This window comes from Chelonia mydas, chromosome 21 (assembly GCF_015237465.2).
Source record: "Chelonia mydas isolate rCheMyd1 chromosome 21, rCheMyd1.pri.v2, whole genome shotgun sequence".
NCBI classification, from domain to species: domain Eukaryota; kingdom Metazoa; phylum Chordata; order Testudines; family Cheloniidae; genus Chelonia; species Chelonia mydas.
In genome coordinates, this window is record NC_051261.2 from 15,612,001 (window position 1) to 15,629,644 (window position 17,644).

The window sequence follows — 17,644 nt, forward strand, 5'->3', positions numbered from 1 at the left end:
GGCCTGGCCCCAGTCCCACTTTTACCCCTGAAGTAAGGGATGGGTTTCCACCTTTTCCAGGTCTATTTCCTCCTCCCCCCTCCCCCAAACTCGGGCATTACTCACTCTTCTTACCACCTTGTATGCAGGGTCTGAGCAGCTGCTTTGCAGAGGTTGTCCTTGAAGCTGCTTATGGTGCATAGCTCAAACGCATATCTTACTGTTAAAGGTGAACTAGTGCTCTTTGCTACTACTTTATGGATGGAGGGAGTTTCTAAGGGCCTTTGGTTGTAAGAAGTTGGGCTTTGTTTAACGACAGAAAAATCAAAATGACGGTGATCTCACTCCCCTCTTTTTGCTGGGGAACTGGACCCGACTGTTCGTTAGTAGAATGTTACTGAACGAGAATAACTGTGCTCCCGATATAATGCTCTGGAAGCCTTTTTATAAACACACGGACAAACTGGTCAGTTGCCCCAGATCAAATTAAACAGCAAAAAATGAATCAGTCTTCCCCAGGGAGGTAACAATGGGCTGAAGCCAGAACTGAAGTTTGTCCTGCCCTCAAGTGAATCAGGACCAGGTATTTCTAATGCAAAAAAACAAAACCAGAAGGAAATTTCTGGTAAGCCTTTGAGATACACGAGAGTGATAAAGGGGACAGAACGTTTTCTGTACTTTTAACTTCATCTTTAATGTAAGAGGCTCAGCAGAAGGGAAAGACCCATCCCAAGTCTGCCCTACCCTGTGTCTCATTGATTGTGGGGGGAATCATCAGGTCTGTATGCATCCATAGTCACCATTCCACACCCTGCTAGACAGACTGAGAGGCAAAAGTTAAAACACTGTTTTATTTTATCCATTTATAAATACTGTTGTGTTTACAAGCATCATATAGCTGTGAATATTATTCCCAAACTTTCAAACACATAATACTATATAACAACCACCAGTAAAACAAATCATTCGTCTCAGGGTTTGAAAGGCCACTCAAAGTTGCATAAAAATACATTCTTCCCCACCATTTCATAAGCTTTCTCCAAGTAGTGTATTTACAACGAGCTGTAACACTCTCCTTACGAAAGGTAAGTACAGCACACTCACTGCTTGGAAAGGTGACGCACCAACACCACAGTCAATTCATCTCTTCCAAGGGTTAGCGTTCGAGGAGCGAGCATACTCCCTGGCAAACGCCTGGCTTCCTCGACAGGATATGCTCAGGAAAACGAAGCTCACCAGGTGTTTTGCCCTGCTGCAGCCAGAGCATTGCCCAGGGAACTATTTAAAAAACCACATCAATCAAGTAACCAATTCTCACCCCAGGCAGGATTAGGGGATTGGCCTTTAGGGGAAAGAGACTGAAGGAGGAAGAAGAATCAACCCTAAATCTGGTCTGAATTTCAGGCGCAGCTTTCTGTGAACTGCTCATGGGATGCTCCCAGGGGCTGGAGACTCCACAGTACCTCAAAGATAGGTCTAACTACAAACACTTCAGTGAGCTAAGCAGTCATTCAGGAAATTAGCACTGTGGATTTTTTCCAACCCTATTTCAATTCCTTTTTTTTTTTTTAAAAGGCCATTTTACTTTCTAAGCTAGAACCCACTTCAGCTCCCACATCAATCCGTCTTTGCAGAGGGCAGCGAAAGCAGAGAGAGTCGAGGAGAAATACTGATTCCAAACGCCTGGCTCCAGGAATGCTTCAGGAGCTGCTCTGTGCTTCCGGATGGTAACAGTCCAGTGGGAAAGGGCATAACCAAGATGGAAGTATGGAAAAAGGGAACCTACTGCAAAACAAAGGATCATGAATACAGCCAGAGTCGATTTGGAAGGGTCAGACAAGAATTCCAGCTTCAGAGATTCCTCCCACCAATGACAGCTGCAAAGCTCAGACAGTCTTCATTCTCTTCGCCTTCCTGCAGTCTAGTATGGCTTATCAGCCTGTTAACAGCAACAGCAGGCAGACAGAGGCCTTCCACAGCCTGCATTTACGAGCTGATCAGTCTCTACCAGATCCTTTTACCCCGGAACAATTGCAAGTGAACCTCAGACTGGGGGCAAGACAACTCTTCCTCCCTCTGAAATGGGCTCTGGACAAGTCTATGCAAGAGAACTCCCCGATGCATCAAACGACCTGATCACCAGCTAGCAAAAGGGAGCATTTCTTCAGTAAGTTATTGCCAAAGATAAGAAACTAAGCAACCCTAAACACCGATGCTGGTGGCTCTGAATTAAGGAAGGCCGGTATGGTTGAGAACACACACCTTTTCCACACAGCCATATTTTGTGGACCACCTCTGAATTCTGCTCAGCACCACAAAGATCCCAGACCTAGATTTGTTTTCAACACCCAATCGTGGTAAGGACAGCCCCTTTGCTGGCTCAGTGCACATCTGCACTTGATTTATCCCAGCGAGGTCACTCGGAATTTTTCGGGCTGTCCCTTCAGAGCCAGAAAGAAGGAGATAACATTTAAGCACCTTGAACAGATCAGCAATGCAATAGCCTAGAAAAAGCAATAGGAGCGATGGCCTTTGGCATTTGGTGGAGGAGGACAGGAAAGAAGAAAGAAGTGGAAACTTTAAAGCATATGTATAATATGACCAGCATTTCAAAGCGTGGCCTGAGACTCCGTTACCCTTGGAAGTTAGAGGCTCTACCTAGCCGATGGACGAATCAGACAAACCCAAGAAAGGCCCTCAGAGATGAAGGCTAGGTTATCAGGTGCTGGAGATTAGCCCTAGATATTGCAGTCAGCAAGGAGAATGTCCTCTATTAGCAATGGCAAGATTTCTTCAACCTATCCCGTGCAAACATGGTGAAGTTCTTACCAGCTCGCTCATCCCCAAGAATGATGGGTAGAATCAGGGTTGGAACGTCCTTTCCCCTGCAGGGGGCTGAGATGTGTTATGGATTGACAAGCTTTGTACAGAATGGCTTTGAAAACAACCTAACTTGCTTCCCACCAGCTAGACTCGAGCACAACAGTCACTAGCCCAGATTAGCAGACTCTTCATTCTGAGACACATTTCCACAATGGACATAATCCTGACGCCTTTAAATCAGGTCCTTCCAAACAAAGTTGGGACTGAACAGACCTTTCACCAACAGACACTTCACAATTCAAAGAGAGTAGTACAATACCTGTGTCACATGCACTTTGTCAACTGATTGATTATTGGTCATGCTCCAGCGTCTTATCATGACTGACAGCGGTAAGGGAGAAAGACCTGTACTGGCTGGTGAAAGCCCAAACCAACTGGGTACTATCCACAGCACTTTGTGATGAAATGGAAGCGCTGTAAAATTACCCGGAGACTGTGCCAGCCAATCCGATTTCTGTATGGCCGACTTATTCACTGATCAAAACTAAAAAGATACAAAAACCCTTAACCAGTCTGAAACCACCTTATTCGTAAGAGTGCAGTATGCTTATAAAAACCTGCACCACTGCAGATAAGTTGCTCTCTGATTGGCTGAGGCACATTTGGCCTGCTCTCTAGACTAATCAATTCACTACGTCAACGCACAGCAGATCAATACTGGTACAGAGAGCTGCTGTCACTACTGTTGCACATCAATATCCATTAGATAAAATCTCCAGTCCTACGGTGTAACAGAACTGAAGCCACGCTGACAATACACCTATCCTATACAGACTCAGCTTTGCCTCTGTTCTCTTTTTAAAAAATGCATTGTCCTTTAATAGCTCAGAGGTCACTCCCATGCAATGACCTCCAATTCATTCACATTTACTCAAAAATATGAACACCAACCTTAATCTCCAGCCAATACAGCCCATCACTCCAGATCCGTCCCACGTTGGCAGCTTTCAAGACTAGCTACATTCCCTATGCAAGTGGAGAGCACTTTTTTGCAAACTCCAACACCTCAGGTACACCTCTTAGCAAGCCTTTGATTTCACCCGAAACTCACCTTTGACAAACAGACCTGCTCCCACTTCAATAAACCCTAGTTTTGCAATTTGTGAGCAATGAAACAAACCCAAGTCCATGCTCAAGAACATTTCTTCCTACTTTCGGGTTATGTCTGTGGTCCTTTGTTACCTCCGTGGTCCAGCTAGTCAAAGGCAGAGTTGCATAGAGCTTGCAGCACAAGGATTTATAAGAGATATGCAAGCACTTCAAAAGGTGCGAGAGTATTTCTGAAGTTCAGCTTTGATGTAAGTCTTTTGTGGGTGGGGAAGTAGCTGTAAGAGGCAGAGGACTCCTCTCTCAATTTAAACAGAATTCTCACACAAACCCTGCACTTTCCACCTTTCCCAAGTGTGTGTAGAACACACAGATCTAAACTTCCATGTTTTCCTCCTCACCAAATTTCTATTTGACAGAGAAAATTCTAGGAGTCACTGCAATGCCAGGTCATCTTTGCATACAACCTGGCTAAAATCTAACCCTTGCATGCCAAAAAAACAGAGCAATTTTTATCTAGAAGAAACACTTCTCTAGATTTCACTGCCAGTTAAAAAGACAGGTGTGAATTCTGCTTGTTATGGGAAAATAATTTATCAGGAAAGCCTGCTATATAAATTAAGAAGCACATTAAAACTGTCCCTCAGCTATTGCAGCTACAAGTTATGATAAGTTTCTTGGATAAAAACGGGTTTACCCCCAAGCAATTGCTTGGAAAAAGCTCTCGTGTGTTCTAGGGGAGACCTCTGGCAAATGCTATGGATTAAAATAGGAAACTTTTTTTTAAAAACTGCTTTCTGTGCACTCAGCCTTGAGCATAGAAAGCCACGTGTCTCGCATCGTATCTCCTCAGTGGGACAGTTAAGTCAGCAAAGGTCAACTGAGCCCAAGAAACATTCTGACCGAGTTGGTGTACAGCAGCACTGTATTACAATGGAACGCTCGTAGCTCTGGCTGGTCGTGGTCTGAGTTCTAACCTAGACAGAGATTAGGATGATAAACCTAGTACTAAACAGACACCTAATTTAAAATGTCTCGGCTTCGCATGGTACTACATGAGATTCATGCCTCTTGCATCCCATATTACCTATTGCAGATTCTTCGTTAGGATCAAGTGCAGTAAAGAAGAAAGATTCCCTGAATTTAGACTTTTTAATGGTCCAGGTAGGTAGTGGCAAACTCATAGTGCAGAATGGAATACTGCAGAATGGGCTGAAAAAACAGACAGTGGTTCTTGTCCAATGGAAAACATGTTGATGAGAGACTTGTAATAGCATACCAGCCAGCAGAAAGGCATTGCTCTCAGTAGCTCACTGACAGGTGAACCTCTACCTCCATATACATAGGAACTGAGCAAGCTCCTGTCACATCTAGACTTAACAGTCCAAATCTGAAGCAAGAAGTGGGCCATGAAATGAAAATTCCAGGGGGATGGGGAAAACCCCAGAGAACAACTGCTTACAAGAGGAGAGCAGCGCTTGGAAAAGGTGTGAGGAATTAAACCAGATAAGCATTTGCCCCATTTTAATTCCTGATGCTGTGAAGTTCTAGAAGGAATAAAATGGATCCCTGGCTCTGAGACAGTAGCAGGCAGAAGGCCCAGATGCCATTATTGGTTTTGATCTCTTCCCCTCCAGACTAGATGTGTTGCAGTAGCAACAACTCAATGCGTTGGGAGGAAAAGTGGTGTCTCATGTCACCCACAAGTGATGCCACTGGCCAACTGAGGGGTAGCACTGAGGCTCCGAAGTGGGTCTTGTCATCCTGCTCAGCTGAGAGGATGGTGGATGCAAAACAAAGTTTTGGAAACAAAAAGTGGAAGGGAGATAAGAAACTTTGCCTCAGGCCAACACCTACTGAAGCAATAACTGAGATGCTAAAGACAGAGCCAGACTTTACCCTGTGATGAGAATAATGTCCCTGTCAACATAGTGGCTAGACTCACATCATCTGCGCCAGCACTGGAATCTCTAAACAAGGAGGGTCCCTTCCTGAACCCACCACAAGTAGTCCTCTAACAGTAAGCTCAGCAGATGTGTTAACAAGTTAATGCCCGGCTTCCACTGGAAGCTAGAAAGAGACGTGTGTAACATCTGGAGGAGTCACCTTCTTAATGCCCTTGGAAGTGAACACTTCCAAATTGTTCGAAGTACACAGGACATGAGAGTCCTTTGAGGTTTTCATCCAGGTCAAATCCTGTTGCTAGCTTCCAGCAATCAAAACAGTTTACCCCACAGATCTGGTTACCAGTACACACCCCACACTGGCTCGTTCTGGCCGCTGTTAAATGAAAACAGTTGCACCCTCTAATGACATGCAGCTGGCAACTGGTCATTGCTTAAGGTTCCTCAACCTTGCTGTATTAGCTTTTTAGGATTTGCCATCAAAGGCCGGGCTATCCTTTTCGTAGTCAAATACAGCCTCGCCACCCTCACCCCCTTTAAAGCCAGCTCAAAATACACCTGTATTTTCATTCGTTTTTGCTCTTGTTGGAAATGAAAACGAGCACACCAGACATCTGCTCCGAGTACTTTGCAGGGTGCTATCCTGTAAGTAACACTAACAGACAAATGCTCATCCTGTTGCTACTGGAAGAAGATGGGGGTTAGTTACTTGTGCATGCGTACCTCCCTGCTGGATATTCACACCCAGATTTGTTACATGTGCACGTGAGGGCAGCAGGTGACCTCTGCTGCTTCAGTTTCTCCTTCATCAGAGACCCCGGCCAATACCAGCGATGAATCTTACCCCAAGAGGAGAGAGCCCAGATGCAATTAGCAGATGCTATTACCTGGATAGTAACTGAGATAGCAACTGTGGAAGGAGTACAGAGCGACCCACGATCACCTGGGCTGCAGAAATGAAGCATGGGCAAAGAGGGGGGTCTGAAACTGGGATTCAGAAATGAAGATAGCAAACCAATTTAAAATCGTACATTAAATAGAGTCAGCTACTGGGACGATAGGAGAACAGAGTCTCCATGCAAAGCAGCTGTCATCACAGTCTGTCACAGAAACAAGCCCTCGTGGCTTTCACAGCATCACATTGTAACCGGACTCCCCAATGCCAAGTGGGCAGCTGACGTACATCCTCAGCGTAACAGCTCCCGCTCATGTCCCCCCGCCCCCAGCTACAAAGGTTCTGGACCCGTTGGATCACTTCGACAGAGTCATTTCTGTATCACTTATTACAGTAGAAGCTTCTCTGCTCCTGACTGGAGTCCAATGTGGACAAGGCTGGGTTTGTGGCAGGAAGTTTTGGCAGCTCAAACCCAGTTCGCATGTTTCTTTTCCCCTTGAATAAAATGTCCAAGATACCACGACATGCTTAAATTAAAAATAATAAAATGGCCGGGGGATGCATTCAGAGGGGTGCTAAGGGAATGTACAATGAGGGGACGGGACGGGGGGAGTGCGAGGCGCATTGTTCCCACGGCTGAAAGGCTTGCTGTACTTCTGATTGGAGGGCAAGAGGTGGTTGGGGGTTGGGTGGCAGGGTTGGCAGCTTGTGCACAAAAGCCCCCTCCTTCCTTCCCTCCGACTTCCTACTTGGAGAGTTTGCTGATGACACGGATGAGTGCTCCATTTTCATCTTTCAGCCTCTGATTGTCTGACTTCAGCTCTGTCAAAACCTATACAAAGACAAAGGCAGGGCAAGGGTTACACGGCTCATTGTTACAGTCACAAAAGCCTCACCAGGCTAATGGAAGCCAGCGGCCAGTGGAAAGGAACATACACACTGAATTACAGAATTTCAGGAGACTCAGCTCACATGCTTCTCAAGCTGGAGTGACAGAGGATGAGCATGGAGTGCTTCAAGTACCAAACACTTCCCATCTGCTGCTTGCTGGGGGCAGTCAGCACATTTATGAGATTTTCCAAAACCCTCTGCAATTTTGATCAGCCCTTTCGAGAGATGGGAACAGGTGCGGCCAGAGAGGCAGCTCTTTGGAATGACGATGCAGGGACGAGCCAAAGGACGCCGAGTGGGAGGCTCAGAGACAGCATTCTTTCTTAAAGTTACGCCAGCACTACATGAAATGGGTAAAGCAGCAGGATAAAAAGCAGGGCTAGGATGAGGGAATCATTTTAGAGCTTGACCATTAGATCGTGAATCGATTGCCAAAGGCTAGTTACAACTGACAGACTGACTTTGAGGGTGACCTGAAGTATTTTTAGAAAGTTACGTACATGCCCTGTTTTTGCCTCTTTATGATAGACAAAGGAGACCGGAAAGGTTTATGTTAATAGTGTCCACACTATGCTCTCCTGTTGACTCCCCCTACTGTTCTCGATCTGGTGGAGTACAGGAATAGACGGGAGAGCAATCTGTGGTCGATTTAGCGGGTCTTCACCAGATCTGCTAAATTGACCGCCGATGCGTCGATCGCTGGGTAAGTGTAGACAAGCCCTTAGTAAAAACCTCAGACGCAAGTCTGGTCATCCCTGACTTTTCTGGAGGACCTCAGGGCTGTGTACTGCAAGCTTTCATACTGCACCTGAAGGGGTGAGGAAGACATTGACTGAGCAAATCCTTCCTTCCTGCACAGTGTTCATTAGTAATTTCAGTTCACAGGTGTTAAAAATCAAAACAGTGGCAGGCTCTTCCTTTCCCCTCTTGGGATGTCAGTGCACCAGTCCTCCAGGGTAAACAGTATGTTTGTTCAAAGCCTTCCAGGTACCACCACACAAAGCTGAAAGAGGCACAAACCCATTTTTTCCCTTGCAGGTCAACTTTAAATGGCCAAATCAGAAATTCCAGATAGAGGACAGGGCAGTTTACATCCAACAAGATTAGTCTTGTCTACACTAAGCTGTGCCACAAAAAAATTCTCATGGATCACACTGGTATAGACTAAGCTGGGATAGCTGGACTCATGGTTGCCACAATCGGTTGAAAACTGGATAGGGTAAGGACAACAATAGGCAACACTGATAAGTTATCCATGTCAATTAATATCAATGTCCAGATGGACTTTAAAAACCTTGGGAAGTCCCCCAAACAAAATCACAAATCTTTAAGAATCGGCTGATTTTGCTCAAGTGCGGACAATCCAGCACACCCATAAGGAGCCAAGAATTCCCTAGATTACATGCAAACTCAGCTCATACCACAAACAGCTACTGGAAAAACAACCACCCTACTTCCTCATTAGATCGCCTCCATTAACACTGTCAACAGACAACTCCCAAAAGTGAAACACACTATTACACACTATTTCCACTTAAGCAATTCCCTCCATTAACAGTGAAGCCAACAAAGCATGCTTAAACAACTACAAATCTACACTGCCCGCACAAACGTCTACCACTGCACAATGACATTCAACATGCCAAAGAGAAGGTAACCACGCCACATTGTCCGAGTTAAAGGCTGCATGGTTTGTATGCGGGCAGGAGGTGCACGTAATGTGGTTGTGGGTTGCAAGGGTAGGGTGGGGATTTAACGAGTGATCTTTTGTTTTGAACGGTTGTGCTGGTGGGCTGTGTGTTGGTTTGAAAGGCAAGCATTTGTTTGGAGTATTTTTATTGGAATTTAAGCAATAGGTCAATTTTACCAATAAAAAAACAACTAATTTGCCACTGTTAGGTGGATGGAGAATACTGTACATCACTGTAGTCCCAAGAGACCATGTGACACAGGGAAAGCATTTACTATCTGAGTGCTTCTCTCCTGCCTTCCAACTCAATCGGCAGCCCAAGCAAGACTCAGCACTGCCATACACAAACTGTCGGGTCAACAGACCTAGGCAGTTTAATCACATTGGTTCCTCTTTGCATGTCAGGATTCAGTTTCCAGACAAGCAATGCTTCCCAGAAGCTGGTGTCCTCTCTACATCTCTGTTTGGTGTATTGTGAAGTCTTGAACAAACCCAAATGGCTGCCAGGGACCCTCCAGTTGGTGTCTCCTGGTTCGGGAACAGATAAATCTGTCATGGGTTCCCAAAAGGAGTGAAGAGGTTACATAGCAGTGTCTCAATCTTCACTGCTTACAGGGAGCTCGGACCTTGGCCATGTTTTACAAGCAAGGTCCACCAAGGTTTGGTGATTTATTGCACCAGTAAGAATGCAACTTTAACAATAAACCAAGTACTTTTAAAAAGGTTCAGCCCTGCACACAGATCAACTACTCCCAAGGGAGCTTCTGAAAGTAGAGCAGACCTGACTGCAGAAAGCCAAGCTTTTAAAATACCATCCCCCCCTCCTCACCCTTACTTGCTGAATGTACTGGTTCCCTATTTGTTTCACTGTAAAGGAAACTGGAGTTTTGTAAAGTAAGTTAGACACAAAGCAGATTGACAACGATTAGGACAGGCAGCTGAACACTTTTATGGTCAATACAATACCAAAACGAGTGGAAACAACACAGCAGCGGGAATTCAGTCCTCAGGCCATCCCTTCCAGCGTTGTTTGACTGGTGTAACAAGATGGTAAAGCGAATCCCACGTGTTGAAGTATTGCATATGCACTTCCCTTATCTGTCACACGTCAGGTACAAGTGAGGGTGTGACTGGAAAGAGAAAATGATGGGGACCTTTCGAAGGGATGGGGATTAAATAAAACCCTTTGAGAAATGGCACCGTCTTCCTGGCATATGGAGTGGTTAATGGGGATGAAAATACTTGTCAGTTTTCGTTCGTTGATCAAGGTACTTTAGAAAGGAGGGTAAGCATCATTTTCTTCATTTTCCAGATGGGAAACTGAGGCTCGGTTCCCCGTTTAAGGTGATAAATGAGTGGCAGAGCCAGGAAGGGACCACTAGATCATCTAGTCATCCTGTTACGCAGGCCAGAGAATTTTGCCCAGGTACGCCGCTTGTACCGAGCCTAAACTTTGGTTTAGCTGAAATGCATCTTCCAGAAAGACATCCAGTGTAGATCTCAAGAGATGGGGACTCCACCCCTTCCCTTGGTAGTTTCTCCCGATGATTAATCACCCACACTGTTAAAGATTTGTACCTTATTTCTAATACGGATAAGTCTCCTAGCTCCAAGGGCTGGAACACATTACCTCCCTAGTTATATCTGAGTGTGCCCATGTACCTCTGAACTAACCTGACACAAGACTGACAGGGGCTTGAAGGGGACAGTTAGGATTTACATTTTTAGTTCTCTTAATTTTAACACTGAGCAAGAAAAAGCAAGACAGAAGAGACCTAACTGCCTGGCATGTGATGAGGAAAGCTGATCAAAACAGACAACTTTGGGGCTTTCTAACAGTAATTGCTCTGCAGTAAATTTAACAATTGTGAAAAAAGCAAATGCATCTTGCATGCCTCCTACCTGCTCATGTTAACCTTTAAACAGATTGCTTGGGGGATATTGTAAATGCTGCATTAAAGTCCCAGTCAAAGCGTGCCTTTCAAAACACAGAGGGGGACAAACTGTTTCCTTATACAAGTAAAGTTAAAAAGAACACAGCTTTCAACTGCTAAGTGCCAGACTTTTATTAACAGCTCTCTCATTTAAGACGTGTAATGCTTATTCACAATCTCCCCAGGAGGATGTTAACTCTGACTTGAGACAATCCTGGTGTCACAGGCAGTGAGTATTAGTTGCTAGCTACTGACTTCTGATACAGCTATACCAAGGTGAAATAACAACTCATAATACCTGGTATGATCAATTACACGCTGCAATAAATACTCCCACTTTAAGATATAATGGACAGTGCTGGCAAACTCACTGGAATTTAGAAAACGTCCATTTATCAGCATGAAGAGTCCCAGGAGAGCATGAGGACAAATATTCCGGTTTTGAGTAGCAGTTTGTTATCCATTCCAGCCCCTACTGTGTCCTTTGCTGAGCAGTTTTTGAGAAAGAGTGGGGGGTGGGGTTGGGTGTTAAGTTTTCCATTTACACAAGACTATGCTCTCCAATCCCAAGCCCACACATGGAAACCTCATCCCTGGAGTATGAGTGATTTGCAAAAGCGATAAGGCCGGCATCTCCAAAGTGGGGCAAAGAGCAGAGAAGCCAAATGCAGTGTACTCTAAAACCTTGGGTTCAAACACAGAACTATGTCATGCTGGAAGGTTGGGTTTTTTTAAGAGGGGGTGGGGGGAATCCTTTGCCACATGCTGTGTTTTGAGCCACAGGCTTACCAAACACCTTCATGAAGAGTTAAAAGGGGCAAGGGACAGTTCAGACAACAACAGTAAAGACCTGCCTGGAATAGAGGAAGGAGGCGAGGTGAACTGGAGGAGAAGAAGCTATAGCTCTTCTGATTCTGGGGGCTCGGTGGATGCTGAGAGCCTGGCTATGACCCGGGTCAAGGCCCTGTTTTCGGCCAACAGCTGCTCATTCATCTGCCTCAGGGCGTGAATCTGTTTGAGCTGATGGAGGTTCTGCAGAGAGTGAGACAGAGTGGACAGAAAGACAGACAAAACAGACCAAGGATATAAGAGGCCACAAGAGTGAATTTAGTTCACAAGCACTAAAAAAAAAGAACAGCAATGTGAGTGAAGTGGAGAGATGTGAAAGCACACAAGACGCTGGACAACACATTGAAGTATTAGAAAGGAAGCCTCAGGCACCATTCATTCTGCTACAGGCTAAACCCACTCAAACAGCTGTTTTATTAAGAATGGCAGAGTTCTCTTGTAGGCTGTGTTCCATCTTACTGTCCTTGAAAGCCACACATGGTAACCCTGGACACAGTACCTGAACTTTCCTTACAAGAGAGTTTGACATCAATGGCTCAATCAATTGGCCACAGGGACCATGGTTTTGAAAGCAGCTCCGGGGCAACTAAGAATCTCGAATTCTTCCTCTGCACGTGACCTCCTGCCCAAACAAAAGCAGCTTTGTGTAGTGAAGCGGGTTCTTGTAGTAGAGCTGCGTAGAGGAATCTTAAAAATACAGATTGCAACACACGCTACCTCTACTGTCCTACACTCTCCAGCCTGCAGAGCTATTTCCAACAGCAAAGGGACGGCTAACCTGTACCTTACAGTCCTCTGATCTGCCTCACTCTCTACCCAAGTACCATCCATCCCCATATGAAGACTAAGGCACATACATAGTTTTATCAGTGCATCTGCTGCAGACCTGCAATTCCATCCTGTGTCCCTCACCACTCTGCCACCCTGAACGGCAGCATCTCCTACTCGGGTGCCTGGTCATCTACCGATTGTGCCAAAGTGCATGTGTTCATGCATCCCCTCCGAGATCACCACTCAATTCTTCTCTCAGCCACTCAAGCTAAATTTGAGCCCCGATCTCAGTCAGTGAAAATTCAGTGCCTCAAGCCACCCAGCTCCCAATGAATTAGTCTTTTTTAAATAGAGAAATATATTTCTTCATGATGCCACACTAAACAGCAGGCATACTAGGAACACAGCATTCTCAATTAACAAAAGAAATCAATGGACCCAGGGCAATATAGAGATGAATACCTTAAAATGAGAAAAGGAGGACTTGTGGCACCTTAGAGACTAACCAATGTATTTGAGCGTAAGCTTTCGTGAGCTACAGCTCACTTATGCATCCGATGAAGTGAGCTGTAGCTCACGAAAGCTTACGCTCAAATACATTGGTTAGTCTCTAAGGTGCCACAAGTCCTCCTGTTCTTTTTGCGAATACAGACTAACACGGCTGCTACTCTGAAACCTGTTAAAATGAGAGATTAGTACGGTTATAGCTGCTACAGGAGAGGGAAAAGGCAAGATGAAGGAAAGCATGGAAGACACACAGTAAAAGGAAAACCAGTGAGAGCAACACAGACACTAGCTGCATGTCAGCCATTATTCAGAGATGATCTTCTTCTTATGCCACGAATGGCAACACACATGCCCAGTTCAAGTGACAGGAAGTGACTGAGGACTTGACAGTTTCCTTTTCCCAGCAGGACCAACCACTAGCCAGTCCAACAGAGGCAAAGCATGTGCTAGATACAAGGCTGTATCGTGGAGACGGGTGCAGGGAAGTTGAGCAGAGACTGAAACAGGCATGAGAAGAACAATCCTAAATTCAAAAGTGAAAAAAATCTAGGCCCTGATCACGTCAGTTTAAAATCTTGTGTTCTCTGAAAATTCAAAGAGTCGAACGCTCCTCCGAGTGGGTGGGCATACGGTGGATGGGTTACGAGGGGAGGCAGCCACTGGAAAGGTAATGCCATTTGTGCAGTTTAGCCAATATGGTGGATTAAAAAGGAGACCTCTGTTCACTGGAGCAACTGGTCTTTCCTGAACTGTACAGGCAAGAGCTGAAGGACTACACCTAATTTGCATAAACCAGTGTTGACTAGAGTCACCAGAGGGGCCACTGCAGGCTGGGACCTGCAGCATCTGAGGGCTGTACCTGTGTATTAAAGAGAAGGGCAGCTGCAAAGGGCATTTGAGATCCCCATGCCATAAACCAGTAGCAAATACCATTAAGATGGAACTGAGGGACAAAGTACTTTATTGAACAAGTCAGGAACCAGGAGAGCTAACCCTAAAGCCTTGGAAGATAAACATAAGCAGCAGGGGTGAATAGAGGGAAGTGGCTTAATGTAAGTGTTGTCAAACTTAAATTATGTGCTCGTTACAAGTAACAAAACAGCTACTGCTACTCAGTCTGTTTTTACATTCACCAGCACGATTCATTTTATGTAGCATTGAACATTTGATACAAGGGGCCAAATTCATCACTGGTGTCAATGGCAGAGTAAGTTATGCATTTGGTGCAAGGAGAAAATTAGTGAGGATTTGCAAAAGGATTTAGCATTCAGCTGATTGGCAAAATGAGTGCAGTTTACACATCAATATGAACGAACAAACAATGGCCTTAGCACATTGCAATGAACATGTGTAATGGAATTGGAAAGAAATCTCCTCGTGAATCTCAGGGAGGCAATATCCTACACTCGGGAAATGAGTCATAGTCTATCCCTAATTTGTCCAGGCCAAACTGGTCTCTCACTATGAATATTCATGCACCTTTATTAGGCCAGAGCAGTCAGCCTCAAATATGTCGTCAATTGCCAAATATTGAGAGACTGATACGCTTACGATACTGCTATCAAAGCAGACACCAAGAGAACTGCCGTCCCCTCTTGGTATTTTAGTTAAGCTGCAGTGTTTCATTGGAGTTGTATGGCTGGCAAGAATAGAACAAACATAAAATAGATCTAAGCTGTAAAATGAGAGGCATGTATTTGAGAGAAAACATTATATTGATTTAGAGACAATGTTCATATTCCAGTACAGACATTGGATCCAAACCCCAGAATGCCAGCATCTCAGCACAGCCTGGCCTCAGCAGCACTGCAACCTACAATCATCTGGGGTAGACTACCGTGTGGATGCGTGTACACTCCCAGCAAGGTGAAGCACTGCGGGGAAAGCCAGCTTTCCAGTTCTTACACTCAAAGAAAGCCTGGTAATGGCCAAAGAGCCAGGCCCAAAGCCAACAGCAAATACCAGATCCTGAGTGAGACTGCTATAATTGCTCACTGCCTTTCTAGGTACTTGGGCTACAGAACAGCTGTCCAATCCAGCTGTCCATGAACAAAATTTCCAGCATCTTGGGCCCGCATCAGTCAAATGCAATGCATTTGCACTGTTTCTCAGACTTTTCTATTGGTGACCCCTTTCAAATAGCAAGCCTCTGAGTGCGACAACCCCCCCCCCCTTTTTAAATTAAAATAAAACAATGCTTTTTAAAAAAATATTTAACGCTATTATAAATGCTGGAGGCAAAGCGGGGTTTGGGGGTGGAGGCTGACAGCTCGCAACCCCAACATAACAATCTCACAACCCCCTGAAGAGTCACAAAATATCAGAGTTGGAAGGGACCTCAGGAGGTCATCTAGTCCAACCCCCTGCTCAAAGCAGGACCAATCCCCAATTTTTGCCCCAGATCCCTAAATGGCCCCCTCAAGGATTGAACTCACAACCCTGGGTTTAGCAGGCCAATGCTCAAACCACTGAGCTATCCCTCTCCCCTGTCATGACCTGGAGTCATGACCCCCAGTTTGAGAATCCGTGCATTAGAGCATCCAGCTATTTCAAGAGGGCTCAGTGCAAACATATCTCACCAAATGCTGGGATCCCTCTTCCGCTGCCAATATGGGCAGCTTCCACTGATTTCAATGGAAGTTTCCTGTATCCTGTTTTAGGAGAATGGAGCAATCTTGGGAGCTTGGGCATTGAATTCAATGCATCATAAATAGTAATTTTCTTTCTGCTTCACTAACCAGGTTCCTGCACCTTCAGTCAGATCAGCACACCTTAGATTTAGTCAGGGAAACATTCTGCACTGCTCTATCACCTCAGCAAGAGCGTGTCTGTGTGCACATTTCTCTTCACGCACTGAAGGTTTCTCAGGATCAGCTATTTTCTTCTTTATGCTATTCCCTGCTTTTTGGTTGCTACCTTAGCATCAGGCTAAGTCCATGAATTGGGGGAGCCAAGTAACTAGTATTCTGAAGCACAAGATGGGGCAGAAAAGCTTTCTACCCGGTATGCCCAAGCACTGTGTGTGATCCTCACCTGCTTCTCTAGCCCTAGAGAGTCTGCGAAATGGGATTCAAGTCCTCTCTATTCACTCTGGTTGGGATCAGTCTATTGAAGGACACCTGATGCACAGAGCAGGAGGAGAGCAAGACAAATACCAAAGGAACAGGGAACTTGGAAATCGGTCAGACCCAGATTAACTCAAAACTTGTTATGACTAATGGAAGGAAACCTTCTGAAAATTACAGGATTAACTCTCGTGCCAGTGACCCAAGATGTTGGATTATTGGAACACCCCACGCCTCTATGCTCTCCGTGTAAAGGAAACCTAGTGAACTGGCTCAACTGACACCACTTCAGTTCGCTAGGCAGAGAATATACAAGACTAGCAAGCAAGGGGAAGATGGAGGTCAGCAGGTTCCTCTCTGGTGGCAGTGTTGGGAGTGACACACAAGCACACAGGTAAATGCTTTAGTTTTCATAGTGCCATTCACACATTAGCGATTAAAATGCTTATTCTCTTAACTCTCTCGTTCAGCTGATAAGACAGTGTCGATTCTCTCACTTTCAGGAAAGATGTAAGACAATAGTGAGTAGTCTGCTTTTCTAACAGTCCTGAGTGCTCACAAGCATTGCCTCATTTAACATTTCTAGCTCAGCAATTTATACCCTCTTAATGAGTGGCTGGCAGCCAAGAAATGCTACAACACAGCAGGGTCTGACAGCATTCTTATGAACTTTCTGCAAGAGTAACAAAGTCAAAACGTAATGGCAGCACAGAGGAGCTGCAGTCAGGGTGAATCTATCTTTGTTCTATTAACACCAGGTCACTCTGGCTGCTTTCTTCGGGAGGAGCACAGTAAAGTGAGGCTATGAATGGGTAAAAGCAGTTGATGAAAAGAGTAAGTGTCAGTCCAGGGGCTCTGGTAGGCCAGTCTCAGTAGTTTGTCAGCATCAAATGCACTGAAGCACACAGAACTGACGGGCCATTGATTGGCCTGTTTACTCTGCAGGTTAAGCTGCTTTGTGGTCCACATGCATACTTACCACGAGGAAGATTTACACCTCAGATTGCTGAAAACTAAGTGTTCATACAGACAAGCCCACTGTTAGTGTGACTGCTGTAAAAATAGGGGAACACGGTTACCCTGAGAGTCACATTTTCATGGCTACAAGCAAGAACAATGTCTCTGTGGTGATGAAATGCTCACTATTCTGGTGCTTATATTTAAAATAAATGTATACATGTGACCATCTAGCCTCCACTCCCTCTTCTCCCACCAGCTAGTAAGTGGGG

The 17,644-nt window shown here is 45.2% G+C and overlaps 1 protein-coding gene across 9 annotated transcripts in view; it reads right to left on the reverse strand.

Annotated features, from left to right (window-relative positions):
- Positions 1-811: 811 nt before the first annotated feature.
- The window catches only part of PPP1R12B (protein phosphatase 1 regulatory subunit 12B), a 173,387-nt gene continuing 156,554 nt past the window's right edge, over positions 812-17,644 (reverse strand). For 8 of the 9 annotated variants that reach the window (XM_037885321.2, XM_037885319.2, XM_043533339.1 and 5 more), the window contains one exon: positions 812-7,540. In XM_037885321.2, coding sequence (XP_037741249.1) covers positions 7,454-7,540 — 87 coding nt within the window. In that variant the 3' untranslated portion in view covers positions 812-7,453. Of the gene's footprint in view, positions 7,541-11,762; positions 12,256-17,644 lie in introns of those variants that run through there. The other variant, XM_037885325.2, reaches the window with a different exon arrangement.